Below are 17,195 nucleotides of genomic sequence, written 5' to 3' on the forward strand. Positions count from 1 at the left end.
TTAGGTCACACTTGAAATATTGCTTAGAGTTCTGGTCACCACACTACCAGAAGGAAGTAGATGCTTAGGAGAGGGTACAGAAAAGGTTTACCAGCATGTTGCCTGGTATAGGGGATTTTAGCAATGTAGAAAGATTGGATAGACTGGGCTTGTCCCTAGAACGCAGGAGGTTGAGGGGTGACCTGATAGAAGTTTATAAAGATTGTGAATAGCACAGAGAGAGTGGAATGTATGAGGCTTTTTTGCAGGGTCGCGGTGTCAATTACTAAGATACACAGTTTCAAGGTGTGGTGGTGGTGAGGGTTAGGGGGGGATAGTTAAAAGAGATGTGCAAGGCAAGTTTTTCACCTAAAAGGTGATGAATGCCTGGTACGCACTGCTAGAGGTGGTGATGGAAGCAGACACAATAGCAGCATTCAAAAAGCACCTGGACGAACACATGAATAGGAAGAGAGTAGGGGGATATGGATCCTGCAAATGAAGACAGTTTTAGTATGGAAGGACAAAATATGTCAGTCCAGGCTTGGAGGGCCAAAAGACCTGATCCTGTGCTATATTGTCCTTTGTGAAAAAAACTGAAAGAATTTTGGATGCTGGAAATCAGAAACAAAAACATAAATTGCTTGAAAAGCTCAGCAGGTCTGGCAGCATCTGTGGAGAGAAAGCAGAGTTAATATTTCAGATCCAGTGACTCTTCTTCAGTTCTGAATGCTAAAACCTGAAGAGTAATGGACTACCTGTATATGCTGGAAAATTGGGATGGAAGACTAGGTTTTTTTTAATCTCTGGCTGGGCTGAATGATCTCTTGTTGTGCTATAACGTGTTGATGGTTCTATGGTTTGGTCCCAAGGAGCAGGGGAATGACAATCGGAAATTCAAACTTCCTTGACAACTCCCTTGAAATCAATGTATAGTGAACTCTGCAGGGTCATCCCAAATGCTGGTTCACAATGATGAGATGTAATTTGTCAGCTAATGCGGCAATTTGGGGCAATGCTGAGGGAATTCTCCACTATCAAAGGTTCTGCTTTTTTTTGTACAGTGTATTAAATCAAGGTCTGAATATTCGAGTGTTTGGAATGGACTTCAGAGATTTCACTAAAGACAAGGAGTTTATCTAGATACGCTGACCATAGCTAACATTCCTCTTCTTAACATCATACTAAAATTTTCAATAATCTAATTCCTGTTTGTGCAATTTTATGAACGTGAGATTCTTTAAAATGGCTTTTTTAAATGTTCTCTTTTCATTTAAGATAAAACAGAGTCTTGGGCCATGTGAACTCCTAATAACGTTTGACTGACAATAGCCCAAATTAGACTCCATCGTAGCTAAAGAAAAAGGCAGCTAGTAGAATCACTTTTTCAGAGAACATAGAACATAGAACATTAGAGCACAGTACAGAACCTTTGGCCCTCGATGTTGCGCCGACCTGTGGACCCAAGCTGAAACTCATCTAACCTACATTATTCCATTCTCGTCCATATGTCTATCCAATTACCTTTTAAATGCCCTTAAAGTTGGCGAGTCTACTACTGTTGCAGCAGTGCGTTCCATGCCCCTACTACTCTCTGTGTAAAGAAACTATCTCTGACATCTGACAATATCTATCACCCCTCAATTTAAAGCTACGTCCCCTTGTACTAGCCATCGCCATCCGAGGAAAGAGGCTCTCACTGTCCAGCCTATCTAACCCTCTGATTATCTTATATGTCTCTATTAAGTCGCCTCTAAACCTTCTTCTCTCTAATGAAAACAGCCTCAAGTTCCTCAGCCTTTCCTCGTAAGACCTTCTCTCCGTACTAGGCAACATCCCAGTAAATTCCCTCTGAACCCTTCCCAAAGCTTTCACATGCTTCTTATAATGCGGTGACCAGAACTATATGCAATTCTCCAGGTGCGGCCGCATCAGAGTTTTGTATAGCTGCAGCATGATCTAATGTTTCCAAAACGCAATCCCTCTACCAATAAAAGCTAACACACCATATGTCTTCTTAACAACCCTTTCAACCTGGGTGGCAACTTTCAAGGATCTATGTACCTGGACACTGAGTACTCTCTGCTCATCTACACTACCAAGAATACTACCATTAGCTCAATACTCAACATTCCTGTTACTCCTTCCAAAGTGAATCACCTCACACCTTTCTGCATTAAACTCCATTTGCCACCTCTCAGCCCAGCTCTGCAGTTTATCTATATCTCTCTATAACCTACAACATTTGTCACTATCCACAACTCTACTGACCTTACTGTCATCTGCAAATTTACTAACCCATCCTTCTTTGCCCTCATTCAAGTCATTCATTTAAATGACAAACAGCAGTGGACCCAAAACAGATCCTTGCAATACCCTAGAAGTAACTAAACTCCAGGATAAATATTTTCCATCAACCACCACCCTCTATCTTCTCTCAGCTAGCCAATTTCCAAACCGCTAAATCACCCTCAATCCCATGCCTCCGTACTTTGTGCAATAGCCTACTGTGGGGAACTTTATCAAACGCCTTACCGAAATCCATATACACCACATCAACCACTTTATCCTCTTCAACCTGTTTGGTCACCTTCTCAAAGAACTTAATAAAGTTTGTGAGGCATGACCTACTCTTTGCAAAACCATGTTGACTACCCCGAATCAACTTATTCTTCTCTAGATAATACAAATCATATCTCCTATAACCCTTTCCAACACTTTACTCACAACCGAAGGAAGGCTCACAGGTCTATAATTTCCTGTGTTGTCTCTACTCCCCTTCTTGAACAAGGCAACAACATTTGGAATCCTCCAGTCTTCTGGCACTATTCCTGTAGATAATGACGACATAAAAGATCAAAGCCAAAGGCTCGGCAATATCTTCACTGGCTTCCCCAGAGAATCTTAGAAAAAATCCCATCTGGCCCAGAGACTTATCTATTTTTACACTTCCCAGAATTGCTAACACCTCCTCCTTATGCACCTCAATCCCATCTAGCCTAATAGCCTTTATCTTAGTATTCTTGTAGACATCGAACAAAACCAAAGAGTGAAAGTCTCATGCAAGGTTGAGGGGGGAAAATAGCAATGAGAAACTTTCTGGTAGAGAGCTTGTTCTCTATTCAAAGAGACTAAATTTGTGAAAACTTAAGGACAGTCACAGATTTGTCTTGCCATGGCTAGGAGAAAGTGTTGCCAACTTGGGCCTTGCTGTTGCAAGTGAGTTTGGGGATTCTCAGAAGACTGAAGGAAACTGCTTTTGAAACTGGATGTTATTACAGAGCTAGACAGGGAAAAGTTAGCTTGATAGAAATTGGAACTGACTTTGGATAATGTTTACAGGTGCATGCTGTGTAGGATTTTCAATCCTGTTGGCAAGTTAAGAAGGGATTGCTTTTCTGTATTTTAGTGCAATAGTTATCTACTAAATGGTGTTTGGCCAATGTTGCTTTAGTGTGTTAGTTATAACAATATGCCTAAAATGTGATCATTTGGAGCCTTTTAAAAAAAGGTGTCAAAGAGAATCGTAGTATCGATCTTATGTGAAATTAATATTGTATTTCTAAATTTATATGTGAAGTCTTATAAGAGATTTCTGGAGATGTGCTAACATGCTAAATTAGTACAGATGTTTTCAGTCTTTGAATGCAGATGAAGTACGATTTTGAGAAGATTTGTAGCTGAGATTGGTGATAAGTATGTAAGTTAGCTCGCTGAGTGCAAGGTTTGTTTTCAGATGTTTTGTCACCATACTAGGTAACATCATCAGTGAGAGTGTCCTGTGAAACGCTGGTGGTATGTCCTGCCTCTCTCTTTATAGGTCTCAGTTTCTTAAGGTGGGTGATGTCATTTCCGATTCTTTATTTCAAGGGAAGCTAGATAGGATCTAAATCGATGTGTTTATTGACGGAGTTCTGGTTAGAATGCCTTGCCTGTAAGAATTCTCGTGTGTGTCTTTGTTTCGCCTGTCCTAGGATGTGGGTGTACAGATGAAGTACTTTTATAAATTGCTTCAGGATGGAAAGAAGGGCTAAATAAGGACTTAAGGATTAATTTGGTCTCTTATTCACATTGATTCAGGCCATAAATGATTTTGTCACCTGATCTAAAGGATCATTACCGTGTAGTAAACATTTACAAAGGAATTTTACAGGTATAATTTTTAAAGTGTATATTTTTGACAGAAACAACTAGAAAGTTGTAGGGCTTATATCTTTCAATACAATTAATAAATTGAACATTACTGTGTTGATCATATGATCATATGAAGCAAGTTAAATAGGGCTTTTTACTGAAGAATACAATTTTTTTGAAATCATTTGTCTTAACCCAGTCATTTATTTGGGAACCCAATACAAAGATTTTGAACAAAAACAGCAATTGCTGGAAAACTGAGTTGGTCTGGCAGCATCTGAAGAGAAATCAGAGTTAACGCTTCTGGTCCAGTGACTCTTTCTCAGAATGGATAGCTAGGAGCCCAAAGAGAGAGAAGAACAGTTGGACAGAGGAGTGGATAATGATCTGGCTAGGAGAGTGAATAGCTGTTAATGGAGACTTGATGTGGAGGTGCCAGCGTTGCCAACTGGTTGGACAGGTCAAAAATCATACTACACCAGGTTATAGTCCAACAGGTTTATTTGAAAACACTAGCTTTTGGAGCACTGTTCCTTCATCAGGTGTTAGTGAGAGAGGAAGACCTTAGACACAGAATTTATAAGGAAAAGATCAAAGGGTTATACAACTCATGCGAACAAATTGAACACACCTAAGATAGCTCTTAAATCTTTAATTAGTTAGAATAGAGATGCAGGCTTTGACTGATTAATATGCAAATCCCAAAATTTCTTTCAAGTCATTGCCCTAAGTCAGCCCCCTGACTGACTCACTGCAGCAAGCCTGCCACTTCAACACATCAGCCTGTTCCCTGGCCAATATGTCTGTCTCAGGCTTGCTGCAGTGCTCCAGTGAATCTCAGCAGAAGCCGGAAGAACAAGATCTAATTTTTCATTTGGGGACCCTGCAGCTTTCTGGACTCAATATCAAGTTCAATAACTTTAGGGCTTGAACTCTCCTGTATCCTAGCCCCCACCCCCACACACCAGGGGTCTTATCACATAGTCTGCCTTTACACACAACCCATTGTTAGCCACTAACAGTCTCCATTATCAGTTATTCAGCCTCCTAGCCAGATAATTATTCACTCCTTTGTCTGTCCAACTATTTTTCTCTCTCTTTGGGTTCTATCCCCACCTATTGCTTACTCCTCACCTCTCCTCCTACCCTATTTTTGCATAAAAACTGATATTTTCCTAGCTACCATCTGTTCTGAGATAGGGTAACCTGACCTAAAACATTAACTCTGATTTCTTTCACAGATATTGCCAGACCTGCTGAGCTTTTCTAGCAATTTTTCTTTTTGCTTGTGAGTAACAACTTTTGCAATTTTTCCAGTGATATTTAGCAAATATTTTAAAGTCTATTATAAATGATAACATACTAATTTGGACTGATATTCCATTCTAATTGGTAGTAAGTTTAGTTGTTTTAAAAAAGGGTGTAGGCCAGTTAGCTTAACATCTGTACTCAGGAAAATGCTGGAGGCTATCATTAAAGAAGAAATAGTGAGACCTCTGGGTGGAAAGAGTTCCATCAGGCTGACGCAGCATGGATTCAGGAAGGGAAGGTCCTGTTTGACAAACTTACTGGAGTTCTTTGAGGATGTAACAAGCACGGTGGATGAAGGGGAACAGATGGATGTTATATAATTGGATTTCCAGAAGGCATTTGATAAGGTGCCGCATAAAAGACTCATCCATAAGATAAGAATGCATGGAGTTGTGGGGAATGTACTAGCATGGATAGAGGACTGGTTAATAAGTAGAAAGCAGAGAGTTGGGATAAATGGTCTTTCTCTAGTTGTAGATCAGTGGTGAGCAGGGTGCTACAGGGGTCGGTGTTGGGCCCGCAACTGGTCATGATATATGTGAAGTTGGATGAGGAGACCAAGAGTAATGTACCCAAGTTTGCTGATGACACTACATTGAGTGGAAAGGCAAACTGTGCAGAGGATATGAAGGGTCTGCAGAGAGATTTAGATAAGTTAAGTGATTGGGCAGGTATCTGGCAGATGCAGTACAATATTCATAAGTGTGAGGATATCCACTTTGCAAGTGAAAATAGGTCAGAATATTATTTAAATGGCGAAAGTTTGCAGCATGCTGTCATGCAGAGACATATAGGACTGCTTGTACATGATTCGCTAAAAGTTGACTTGCAGGTGCAATAGGTAATCAGGAAGGCAAATTGAATATTGGCTTTCATTGCTCCAGGGATTGGATTCAAGAGCAGGGAGATTCTACTGCAATTGTACAAGGTGTTGGTGAGGCCGCACTTGGAGCATTGTGGCAGTTCTGGTCTCCTTACTCGAGGAAGGATATACTGGCTTTGGAGGTCGTGCAGAGGTGGTTCACCAGGTTGATTCCGGAAATGAGGGATCTACCCTGTGAGGAGAGATTGAGCCAGCTGGGTCTGTACTTGCTAGAATTTAGAAGAATGAGAGGGGATTTTATAGAAACATATAAAATTATGAAAGGAATGGATAATATAGAGGCAGGTAAGTTGTTTCCGCTGGTGGATAAGGCTAGGACTTGGGGACATGGCCTCAAGGTTAGAGAGAATGGGTTTAGGACAGAAATGAGGAAGAACTGATTTTCCCAGAAAGTAGTGAATCAATGGGATTCTCTGCCCAGGGAAGCAGTAGAGGCAGCTTCATTAAATATATTCCAGACACAGTTGGATGGGTTTTTGCATGTAGCGGAATTAAGGATTATGGGGATAATGCAGGTAGGAGGAACTCAGATGATGGATAGATCAGCCATGATCTTAATGAATGGTGGAGCAGGTTCGATGGGCCAAATGGCCTACTCCTGCTTCTATTGCTATGAAATTGCTTGAATCGGTTATAATTAAACTGACGAACTTATCCCAGCTGATTAAGTGCATAAATGCCATGTATCAAAATACAAATAGGTAAAATACAAATGTTAAAATTTAAAAACCATGAACTATGCATGAATACAGAACTCCTGGAGATTGAAGCTGGGAGATGCATATAAGGATAACGAAGCAAGTGACAGTGGAATTTGAAGAGGTACTACAATAATCTTTCAATCTACCTTAGCCTCAGTGGTGGTGCCAGACAACTGGGAATTACAAATGTAATGTCCTTGTTCAAAAAAAGTGGTTGTAAAGTCAAGTCCATCAATTACAGAAAAGTCACAGTTTAACTTCAGTGATGGAGGACTGACATGAAACTACTATTCAGGATAGAATTAACAGATAGTGTTGTTGATGTGTGTACACAGATTTCTAAGGAAACACTATAAACTACATGGAAAGATACTGACAAGTTGGTGAAATGGGCAGATAAATGGCAGATGAAATTCAGTGCAAAGAAGTCTGAAGTATTGAAAAGAACATGGAGATACAGTAAAACAAAAGGTGCTATTTTAAAGGGTGTGTAGGAACAGAGAGACCTGGGTGTATGCCTGCATAAGGCACTAAGAGCGAAAGGACAATTATAGTGAGCAGTTGATAAAGCATTCAGTATCAAAGGCTTTAGGTACGGAGTATTATGCATCAAGGAGGCTATGTTGAAGCTGTAGATACTGTTTAGACTTCAGCTGGATTATTGTGAATAGTTCTAGATGCCACAGTTCAGAAGGATGGGAACACACTGGAGAGCATGCAGGATAGGTTTATGAGAAACTTCAGGCATGAAGACTGATTGAAGAAATTGAGAGGAGAGATTTAATAGACTTTTTCTAAAAGCATGTGTTGGTTGAACAAAGTAGATGGGAGAAACTGTTCCCTCTAAATGACGGAGAACAGGAGAACACAGATATAAGATAATTTGCAAAAGAAGCAAACAATGTCAGGAAGAAACTTTTTTTTTACATAGCAAGTAGTTTAGGTCTGGAATGCACTGCCTGGAAATGTGGTGGAAACATGCTCAACTAAGTTAATCAAGATAGCCTTAGATGATTATCTAAACAGAAACAATATTCCAGGTTGTAGGGAAAAGGCAAGAGAATGGCATTATGTCTTAGAACTTGTTCACAGAGCCGGTGTAGATACAAAGGGCCAAATAGTAACTATAGGCCAGTGAGTCTCACTTCTGTTGTGGGCAAAGTCTTAGAGAGAATTGTAAGGGATAGGATTTATGAACATCTGGAGAGGAATAATGTGATCAAGGATAGTCAGCATGGTTTTGTGAAGGGCAGGTCGTGCATCACAAACCTTATTGAATTCTTTGAGAAGATGACTAAGGAGGTGGACGAGGGGAAAGCGGTAGATGTGGTGTATATGGATTTTAGTAAGGCGTTTGATAAGATTCCCCATGGTAGGCTACTTCAAAAAATACGGAGGCATGGCATTGACGGTGAGTTGGAGGTTTGGATTAGGAATTGGCTGGCTGGAAGAAGACAGAGGGTAGTAGTTGATGGTAAAGGTTCATCTTGGAGTGCCGTTACTAGCGGTGTTCCGCAAGGATCTGTTTTGGGACCATTGCTGTTTGTCATTTTTATAAATGACCTGGAGGAGGGGCTAGAAGGTTGGGTGAGCAAGTTTGCGGAAGATACGAAAGTCGGAGGAGTTGTTGACAGTGAGGAAGGATGTGGCAGGTTACAGCGGGATATAGATAAGCTGCAGAACTGGGCAGAAAGGTGGCAAATGGAGTTCAATGTAGCTAAGTGTGAGGTGATTCACTTTGGTAAGAGTAACAAAAAGATGGGGTACTGGGCTAATGGTCGGATACTTGGTAGTCTGGATGAGCAGAGGGATCTTGGTGTCCATGTCTTTGAAAGTTGCCACCCAGGTAAATAGTGCGGTGAAGAAGGCATATGGCGTACTGGCTTTTATTGGTAGAGGAATTGAGTTCCGGAGTCCTGAGATCATGTTGCAGTTGTATAAGACTCCGGTGTGGCCGCATCTGGAGTATTGTGTGCAGTTTTGGTCGCCATACTATAGGAAGGATGTGGAGGCACTGGAACGGGTGCAGAGGAGGTTTACCAGGATGTTGCCTAGTATGGTAGGAAGATCATATGAGGAAAGGCTGAGGCACTTGGGGTTGTTTTCATTGGAGAAAAGAAGGTTTAGGGGTGACTTGATAGAGGTGTACAAGATGATTAGGGGTTTAGACAGGATTGACCGTGAGAACCTTTTTCCACGTATGGAGTCAGCTATTACGAGGGGGCATAGCTTTAAATTAATGGGTGGTAGGTAAAGGACAGATGTTCGGGGTAGGTTCTTTACTCAGCGAGTCGTGAGTTCATGGAATGCCCTGCCAGTAGCGGTGGTGGATTCTCCCTCTTTATGGGCATTTAAGCGGGCATTGGATAGGCATATGGAGGATAGTGGGCTAGTGTAGTTTAGATGGGCTTGGATTGGTGCAACATCGAGGGCCTGTACTGCGCTGTATTCTTCGAAAAAAAAATGACTTCCTTCCACCCAACTCGAAGATTCTGGGCTGGAAGGTGATAATTGGTAAGGCTCACAGTCAGGAACAGCATCCTGAAGGGAGTTTAAAGGGACACGGGCAGGGACTTTGATCCAGGGAGGACCGGTTAAAACAGTGAAGTGCAGGGGTTGGCATTAAAGGGCAGCTTCAGCCAGAGTCGTCTTGAGGCATTTTTAGATCAAAGACAGAGCTCATACACCTCATGGGCTTGCACAAAACTACCTGCAACTTTCAGCCATTAGGGGCGGCACAGTGGCTTAGTGGTTAGCACTGCTGCCTCACAGCGCCAGGAGCCCGGGTTCAATTCCTGTCTCGGGCAACTGCCTATGTGGAGTTTGCACATTCTCCCTATGTCAGCGTGGGTTTCCTCCAGGTGCTCCGGTTTCCTCCCACAGTCTAAAGATGTGCAGGTTAGGTGAATTGGCCACACTAAATTGCCCATAGTGTTAGGTGCATTGGTCAGGGGTAAATGTAGGGGAATGGGTCTGGGTGGGTTGCTGTTCTGAGGGTCGGTGTGGATTTGTTGGGCCGAAGGGCCTGTTTCCACACTTCGGGAATCTAAAACAGAAGGCAATGGAGTGGTCACGAATGGCCCCATATTTTAACAATGATTCTTGGCAGACCCTCCTTCAGGCTGTCAATGAACAACAGGAGGTTCTCCTGCAAACAAAGGTGGTCAGTAGTCATGGATTCTTGATAGGCCTTAGCTGCATTGCATGAAGAGAATGATAGACCTACATTCTGCAATGGCAAGTGAGGAAGTCTTTCATCAACTTGCATACGCAACTACGCAGGGGCTGGGGGGGCGGGGGCGGGTGTCTGTATTGTTTATACATGTGACATGTCTTTTAAGGATATGGATGATGCATGGTTCCTACAGGCCCACAATGCCAACTGAAGGAGTCTTGACATCCTGAAAGGCTTTCAGGGCTACTTGTTGGTTGTAGGTTTGCAATACAACAAGACTAGAGACTATGAGTACCTACAGGGAAATAATCCACTTACACTTGTAATTCTTCAATCTCCCATTCATCTCACAGGAAAAGGGGGCCTATGACAGATCAAGAAAAAGTGGTATAGTGTCGAACTTGGCAGTGCTGATAAAAATGGAAGAGGAACTTCTGGATCTGGCCAATTGGTTGGAAAACAAAAGTTGGTGGTGTTGAGTTTCATTTGGATCCCCACCCAGAAATAGAGACCAAGGAACGTGATTGAGATGGGGAACAGCAGGTGTGTGTTTGGTGCAATAGGTGGAGATCACCACATCAGAGCCATGCATGCTGTATCGTCTGTGTCCAAGATGCATCTGCTTCCACTCAGCACTTTTCTTCTTTGCTGAGTTGCACTCATCCAACTTATTCCTTCAGCAGGTCACTTGCAGACATCATTGCCAAGGGCTAAGAGTTAACTTCTGAGAAAGAGATGATGATATTAGAGAGCACACTATCCTGTCCTTGCTCTGCATTTAGCATCAGCTCAGATATTCCCACCTGATGGCTGTGCATATGTTGGCCAAGACAGTTGCACCTACTGATTCGAACACTGCACAATCGCTGGCTTAGCTGCTGAAGATCATGTTAATCCAAGCCTCTGACAGTCATGGATGCAGATGTTACAAGCTGAGCCCCAGGCAGGTGGCAAGCTTCTAAAGGTCAGTGAAGATCTGGGGAAGATCCCAGAGGCTACGAATATCCTGGCAAGGACTGCAGGGGAGTCCATTAGGACCATGAGCATGAGTGCAGTTAACTTCCTCTTCTGAATCTATGGCTTCATCCATTGAGAGACTGGTGACTCTCAGGGATAGTAATACCCAGCAGTTCAGTCAGGGATTCTGGACATACATTCTGACCTGAGAGCTCACACACTGTCAATGATCACATGTAGGCACTGCCAGTGCAAAGGATGGACAAAGCACCTGGATCTGCCACTAGGTCCTCGTTCACCTGGGGTAAGCATGGAGGGCCAATTGGATCTGACATTGATGGCTGATTAGCAGTTGACTGCATTTAGGAGCTCAGCTCAGGGTGATCTTTTAACATAGGTTCATCCATTCCTCTAGGAGAAAGTGAGGTCTGCAGATGCTGGAGATCAAAGTTGAAACTTTATTGCTGGAACAGCACAGCAGGTCAGGCAGCATCCAGGGAACAGGAGATTCGACGTTTCGGGCACAGGCCCTTCTTCATTCCTGAGATGTTAAAGTTAAATGATGACAGTCCATTTTCACTACAGTTATAACATATATGGTACATTCACTTGGGTGTTAAATGTGATACAAGTTTTTTTTAATATCTTGTCCACTGGTTAATAACAAATTCTTGAATTTTATTAAATCTTATTGGTTTGGGTGACTTTGACTGGCTTCTGTGATCATATGAGTCAAGGTGGGTTTGTCTTTGTAAAACCATTGTTCAAGAGCTCTTATATCACCATAGCATCTGGAGTCAGTGACAGAGGAATGGATGAGTTGAAACTGTTTTTGAGATATCCCATATTTAAACCAGATCAGAAAGTGAGGTAAATCTGTAAGCTACTAAGGTGAGAAAATCTACCAGATCATGTGGCAATCAGGCAAATGATTGGCTGCCAATTGGCTTTCCACTGGAATTAGGACCCTTGAGTAGTAAGTTGGCAGTTCAAAACATAATGGCCTCACTTGGTTGCACAGCAGGAAGATGGAACTTGGGCTTTCATACCCAGAACTTAATTTAGGCAAGATTGGGAAGGTTACAGATTTCTGGTTGCCATCATTCCTCCTAATTCAGTTCAATTTCCGCCTATACCTTTTAGGTTCAGAAAACTGGACCACGTATGTCAAAAGGTTGTGGATTCAAGTCGACTCCAGACAGCCGAACACAAAATTTCACCTGACACTGCAGCGCAAGATTGAAGAAATGCTGTTCTTTTCAAGTGCCATCTTTCAGATCTAACAATTAACCACAGGCTCCATCTATCATTTAAGGCAAATGTAAAAAAAATCCCAAAGCACTATTTCAAAAAACAACGGAGGAATTATCACCACTATTCTGACCAATACTTATCCCTCAACTGACATCACACATATAAATCATATGGTCTTTGCTGTGTGCGAAGTGGCTGCTGTCTTTCATACATTACAATAATGACTGCACTTCAAAAGTATTTCACTGGCTGTGAAGTACTCTTGAATATCCTGAGGTCATGAAAAGGATTATATAAATGCAAATCTTTCTTGCTTTATTCCAGCTCCTTCCCACTACCACTGTGCAACTTTCTCTGAACTGACACCAATTGTGCTCAATTCCCCAGCCTCTTGCTGTGCTATTAGCCCTGATTCATTCCCTTGTTTCCATTGTACACTTTCACCTATGTTTCCTCTTCATAGCATTCCTCTTCACAGATTGAAATGATGCCATACTAAATGTCCCAACTGCACCCTGGATTTATAAACAATGCCAAAGGAGCTCAGCTAATTATTTCATCTTAACTAGAAGATTATTCTTTGATCAACAGACCATAATGGAACGTAATGGAAATAGTGACCCATGACAGGAAGCTCAACTTTCAATCGGCTTATCCAGATAGAATTTAACATAAATACAAAGCTTGAAACACATCTGTTCATGCTACAGTAACTATTTCTTACTAATCTACTATTCATAATTGAAGTTGCTGCTGGCTAAAATGATTGCTGTTCATAAAACGTTTTGAAGAATCCCCATGGTTGTAACCACAACTGTTTCCTTTATAGTTCAGGTTATGTTTTCCTGCCAGAGCAAATACAGATCAAGACTTTAAAAGTGTAATTCATCCTATTTGAGTTTTAAAAACTTAATGAAGTACGATACACTTAGTTAAAATAAAACTTGCATAGAACGTCAGCAATAACCTACTAAGGAGTGATGTGGAGGTGCCAGTGCTGGACTGGGGTGGACAAAATTAAAAATCACATAACACTGGAACCAACAGGTTTATTTGGAAGTACAAGTTTTTGGCTACCTGACATAGGAGGTGCTCCGAAAGCTTGTACAGAGGAAACTCGATTATCCGAATATCGGATTATCCGGCAAGATGACAATGTCCTGATGCTACGCTAGACTGTCATCCAGCATTCGATTATCTGGAATCCGATTAACCGAACAAAATTCTCCAAGCCCGTGTCCTTCGGATAATCGAGGTTCCTCTGTACTTCCAAGTAAAGCTGTTGGACTATTATCTGGCGTTGTGTGATTTTTAACTACTTATAGGGGACTGGACAGAAAACAATTGTGTTTGAAAATAAAATGTGATACTACTTTGAATTTAGCGAGGTGGGTTTCAAACCCATGAAGTAGCTACTTACTTTTCTCCCTTTCTGCTTCAACATAAATTTGAAAATAAAAATATTCTGTAACTGGTTAAAGATTGTACAAAAGAAGTACTCTACAGTAGTTCTCCAACTTGCCCTTCTTGTTAAGGCCTTACATTCACTCAAGTTTATCAACAATAACAGGGCTGAAATCAAGATTACAAGGCACGAATAGGGAGTCCTTGAGACCACACTAAACTAATCAAATACTTGGGATAAGGTGAACTCCCTGCTCTTCCTTCAGAACTATTGTTGGATCTTTTCTGTCCATTTTAGATGGAAGAAAGTGGCTTAGTTTATAAAGTCTGATCCCAAGGATCAGTCGACTACAAAAAAAGGTATTTTGTAAAATACTATTTCTGCAGGACTAGTTACTTCAACTTTGAATGCAGTTCCTTAACTTATTCATGTTATTCAAGTTTGAAAAAGTATGCCTGAGGAAGTCTGCGGTCATAAATGAGAGAATCACATCCCACTATACAGTTACTGAAATAATGGCAAACAAGTCAGACAATGTTAAAAAAAACACATACCATAAACAGACCAGGTGGCCCTACTCTTAAGCATTAACTTGATTTGACACCAAAGCAGGGAAAGTTAAAGCAGGAAGCAAAAACTCGAAATATCATCTTTCAAAAAGCAATAACCATATTTTTGATGTCAAATTCAAAGTTCCTCCAAGTCTTACCTTGCCAGTGTAAATTAACAAACCTTTAAAGAATATTTTGGCCCAATCAAAAAATACATTTGCTGAGATTTTGCCAAACATATTGATTTTCTAACCCTATTTTCTAATAGTTTTGCTGGTAGCAACTGCAAACACCAGTGTTGACCAGTTTTGTACAGGTGTACCTGGAATTGTAATTGCCATTGTGGATTTAATCTTCTAGCTTTAATTAATGGTGATGAACACTGCTTTTACATGTAGTGGTTTTTGTTTTGTAATTTATAATTCATTATTCTTTTGCTTGAACATTTCTGTGGTGTCCATTGCAGTGATTAAACTTTGGAAATAGAAAGCATTCTATTTGGGTGTACAATAACCTGGTACAGCAATTGCTCTGCCAAGGACCACAAGAAACTACAAGACATTGTGTGCACAGCCCAGACCATTAAGGAAGCCAGCTTTCCATCCAGAGGCTCCATTTACACTTCTCACTGCCATGGAAAGGTTGCCAACATGATCAAAGACCCCTTCCCATCCTGGTAATGCTCTCTTCCAACCTCTTCTATCAGGCAGAAGATACAGAAGCTTGAACACACAGACAACAGGCTAAAGAACAGTTTCTTCCCCACCATTATTAGACTGCTGAATGGACCTCTCTAATTTCAAATAATGTTGATTTTGCTTTGTGCACCTCCTGGGCAGCCATAACCTTGTATGTTCACTCTGTCTAAACATCCTATGCCCTGTTTGCTATGATCTGCCTGTGGTGCTCACAAAACAAAGCTTTTCACTGTATTTAGGTACATTTAACTAAAGTACATCAAATCAAAAGAAATTAAGCTTTTGCTTCATCACTCAGATGATGATCCTCTTTCCTTCCTCCGAATATCTCCACGTTTTGAGACCAATGATGATAAATGACTATACAGACATGCCAATTCTTGTGAATTTATCACACAGAATGGAAGATGGAAACCAGGCACCAGAAGCAGGTTTACAGCTGCAATTTGGGATTTTATTTTGGCTTTGAAATCATGGATTCTCATTTTGCCCTCAATGTCAATTATGAGGGGGTCCTAGACCTTAAGTGAAACTGACTTCTAGAACTTGACCTCAAACCTCACCATCAATTTATTGTCACAGCAGTCTCTTCACTACAGTGTACCCAGCTCTGACACAAACAGTTTGGACACATTTGCACTGGTGTCAGTGCTGTAGACATGCTGGGATTGCCTTATTTTGACTCCAAATCATTGACTGTGAACGCTCCTGCTCAGGATACTGACCATTGAGTCAACTCCATCGTTAATAGTTTCAACCCCAATACCCAATTTATGTTTCAATTGAGAGGATTGAAAACAGAGAAATTTTGCAATGTTTGCCAACATCAGACAGATATCCTATTGAGGAGTGAGACCGACATGAAGGAGGAAACATCTGTGTGAAAGAAAGTCTGGATTGTGTTGAGGAAGATAGTGCACTGGGCCAGACAGGGTGCCTTTGTGACTTGGAGGCGAGGTTAACATAGTGCACTTTTGTGTGGAGGCAATAAATAACTTATATTTCTAGTTCCAAAATTGTAGTCATTGGACTTGGAGCCTGTGTTCAACACAACACGCAAAACTATTAGATTACTTACAGTGTGGAAACAGGCCCTTCTGCCCAACAAGTCCACACCGACCCGCCGAAGTACAACCCACCCATTCCCCCCTTCACCTAACACTACGGGCAATTTAGCATGGCCAATTACTGTAACTTTTATTCACAATACCTGAGCACAATAAAATCAGAGAATGGTTACAGCGTAGGAGGCAATTTGGTTCATGTTTGCTTTCTGCAACAATTCATCTTGTGCCTGCTCTGCCTTTTTCACATTGTTTTGCGAACCTTCTCACTTCAGATGATTATCCAATTCTTTTGAAAGTCTTGACAGAATCTGCACTACCATCATTCCATTTCCTAACCCGTTACTGCACAGAAAAGATTTTATCCAAATCACTACTGCTTCATTTGACATTCACCTCAAATTAGTGTCCTCTGGTTCTTAATTCTTCCAACAATACAAATAATGGGAACAGCTTCTGCCTATTTACTGTACTCTGCCCAGACCACTCATGATTTTGGATACCTTTATCAAAGCTCCAGCCCCAGCTGCTCTGAACTAGTGATTTTTAAAAGTGATCTTGTTTTACCTTCAACCATGAACATAGGTACTTTTCCACCACCGTGTGCCAACATCTCTTTGCGATAGCGGTCTCCCATAATCCTAAGGAAAGAGAAACAATGATTAACTTGCTCTGCAGCAAAGCTCCTAACCACCATTTTCAGAAGTCAGTTGGATCATTTTATAAATGTTGTTGCATCATCTTTAAAATTATACATTTATCACGCTACAAGAAAGTTATTAAAAAGAAAACTGTTTTCACCTCATTTCCTTTTGCTGAAAAGGATAAGTAGCACCTCTTCTAAATTTACCGTGATGTCACTGCATCTATAGTTTTTCTCATATAAATCCCAAAAAGTTCATTTACTCCTTTCTCTGGAAAGAGAAACTAACTTCCACATTACAGAAATTGATAATGTACAGGGCTTGGGCCTGAAAAATTAGGTTTTGCTTACAGGCATCCTATAGGACTAATCATGCTTAACATCTATTAAATGGCCACTGCAATGGAAGGAAACAGGGAAATTTTAAGCTTTTTCCTCAG

The 17,195-nt window shown here is 41.2% G+C and overlaps 1 protein-coding gene across 1 annotated transcript in view; it reads right to left on the reverse strand.

Annotated features, from left to right (window-relative positions):
* LOC122550751 (mitochondrial intermediate peptidase-like) overlaps nt 1-17,195 on the reverse strand; it is a 156,970-nt gene that overhangs the window by 10,423 nt on the left and 129,352 nt on the right. The window contains exon 18 of the mRNA XM_043691957.2: nt 16,680-16,753. Coding sequence (XP_043547892.2) covers nt 16,680-16,753 — 74 coding nt within the window. The remainder of the gene's footprint in view (nt 1-16,679; nt 16,754-17,195) is intronic.

The sequence above is a fragment of the Chiloscyllium plagiosum genome, unplaced genomic scaffold (assembly GCF_037043375.1).
Source record: "Chiloscyllium plagiosum isolate Xiang-an unplaced genomic scaffold, Cpla_swu_hap1 HiC_scaffold_6, whole genome shotgun sequence".
In the NCBI taxonomy this organism is placed as follows: Eukaryota; Metazoa; Chordata; class Chondrichthyes; order Orectolobiformes; family Hemiscylliidae; genus Chiloscyllium; species Chiloscyllium plagiosum.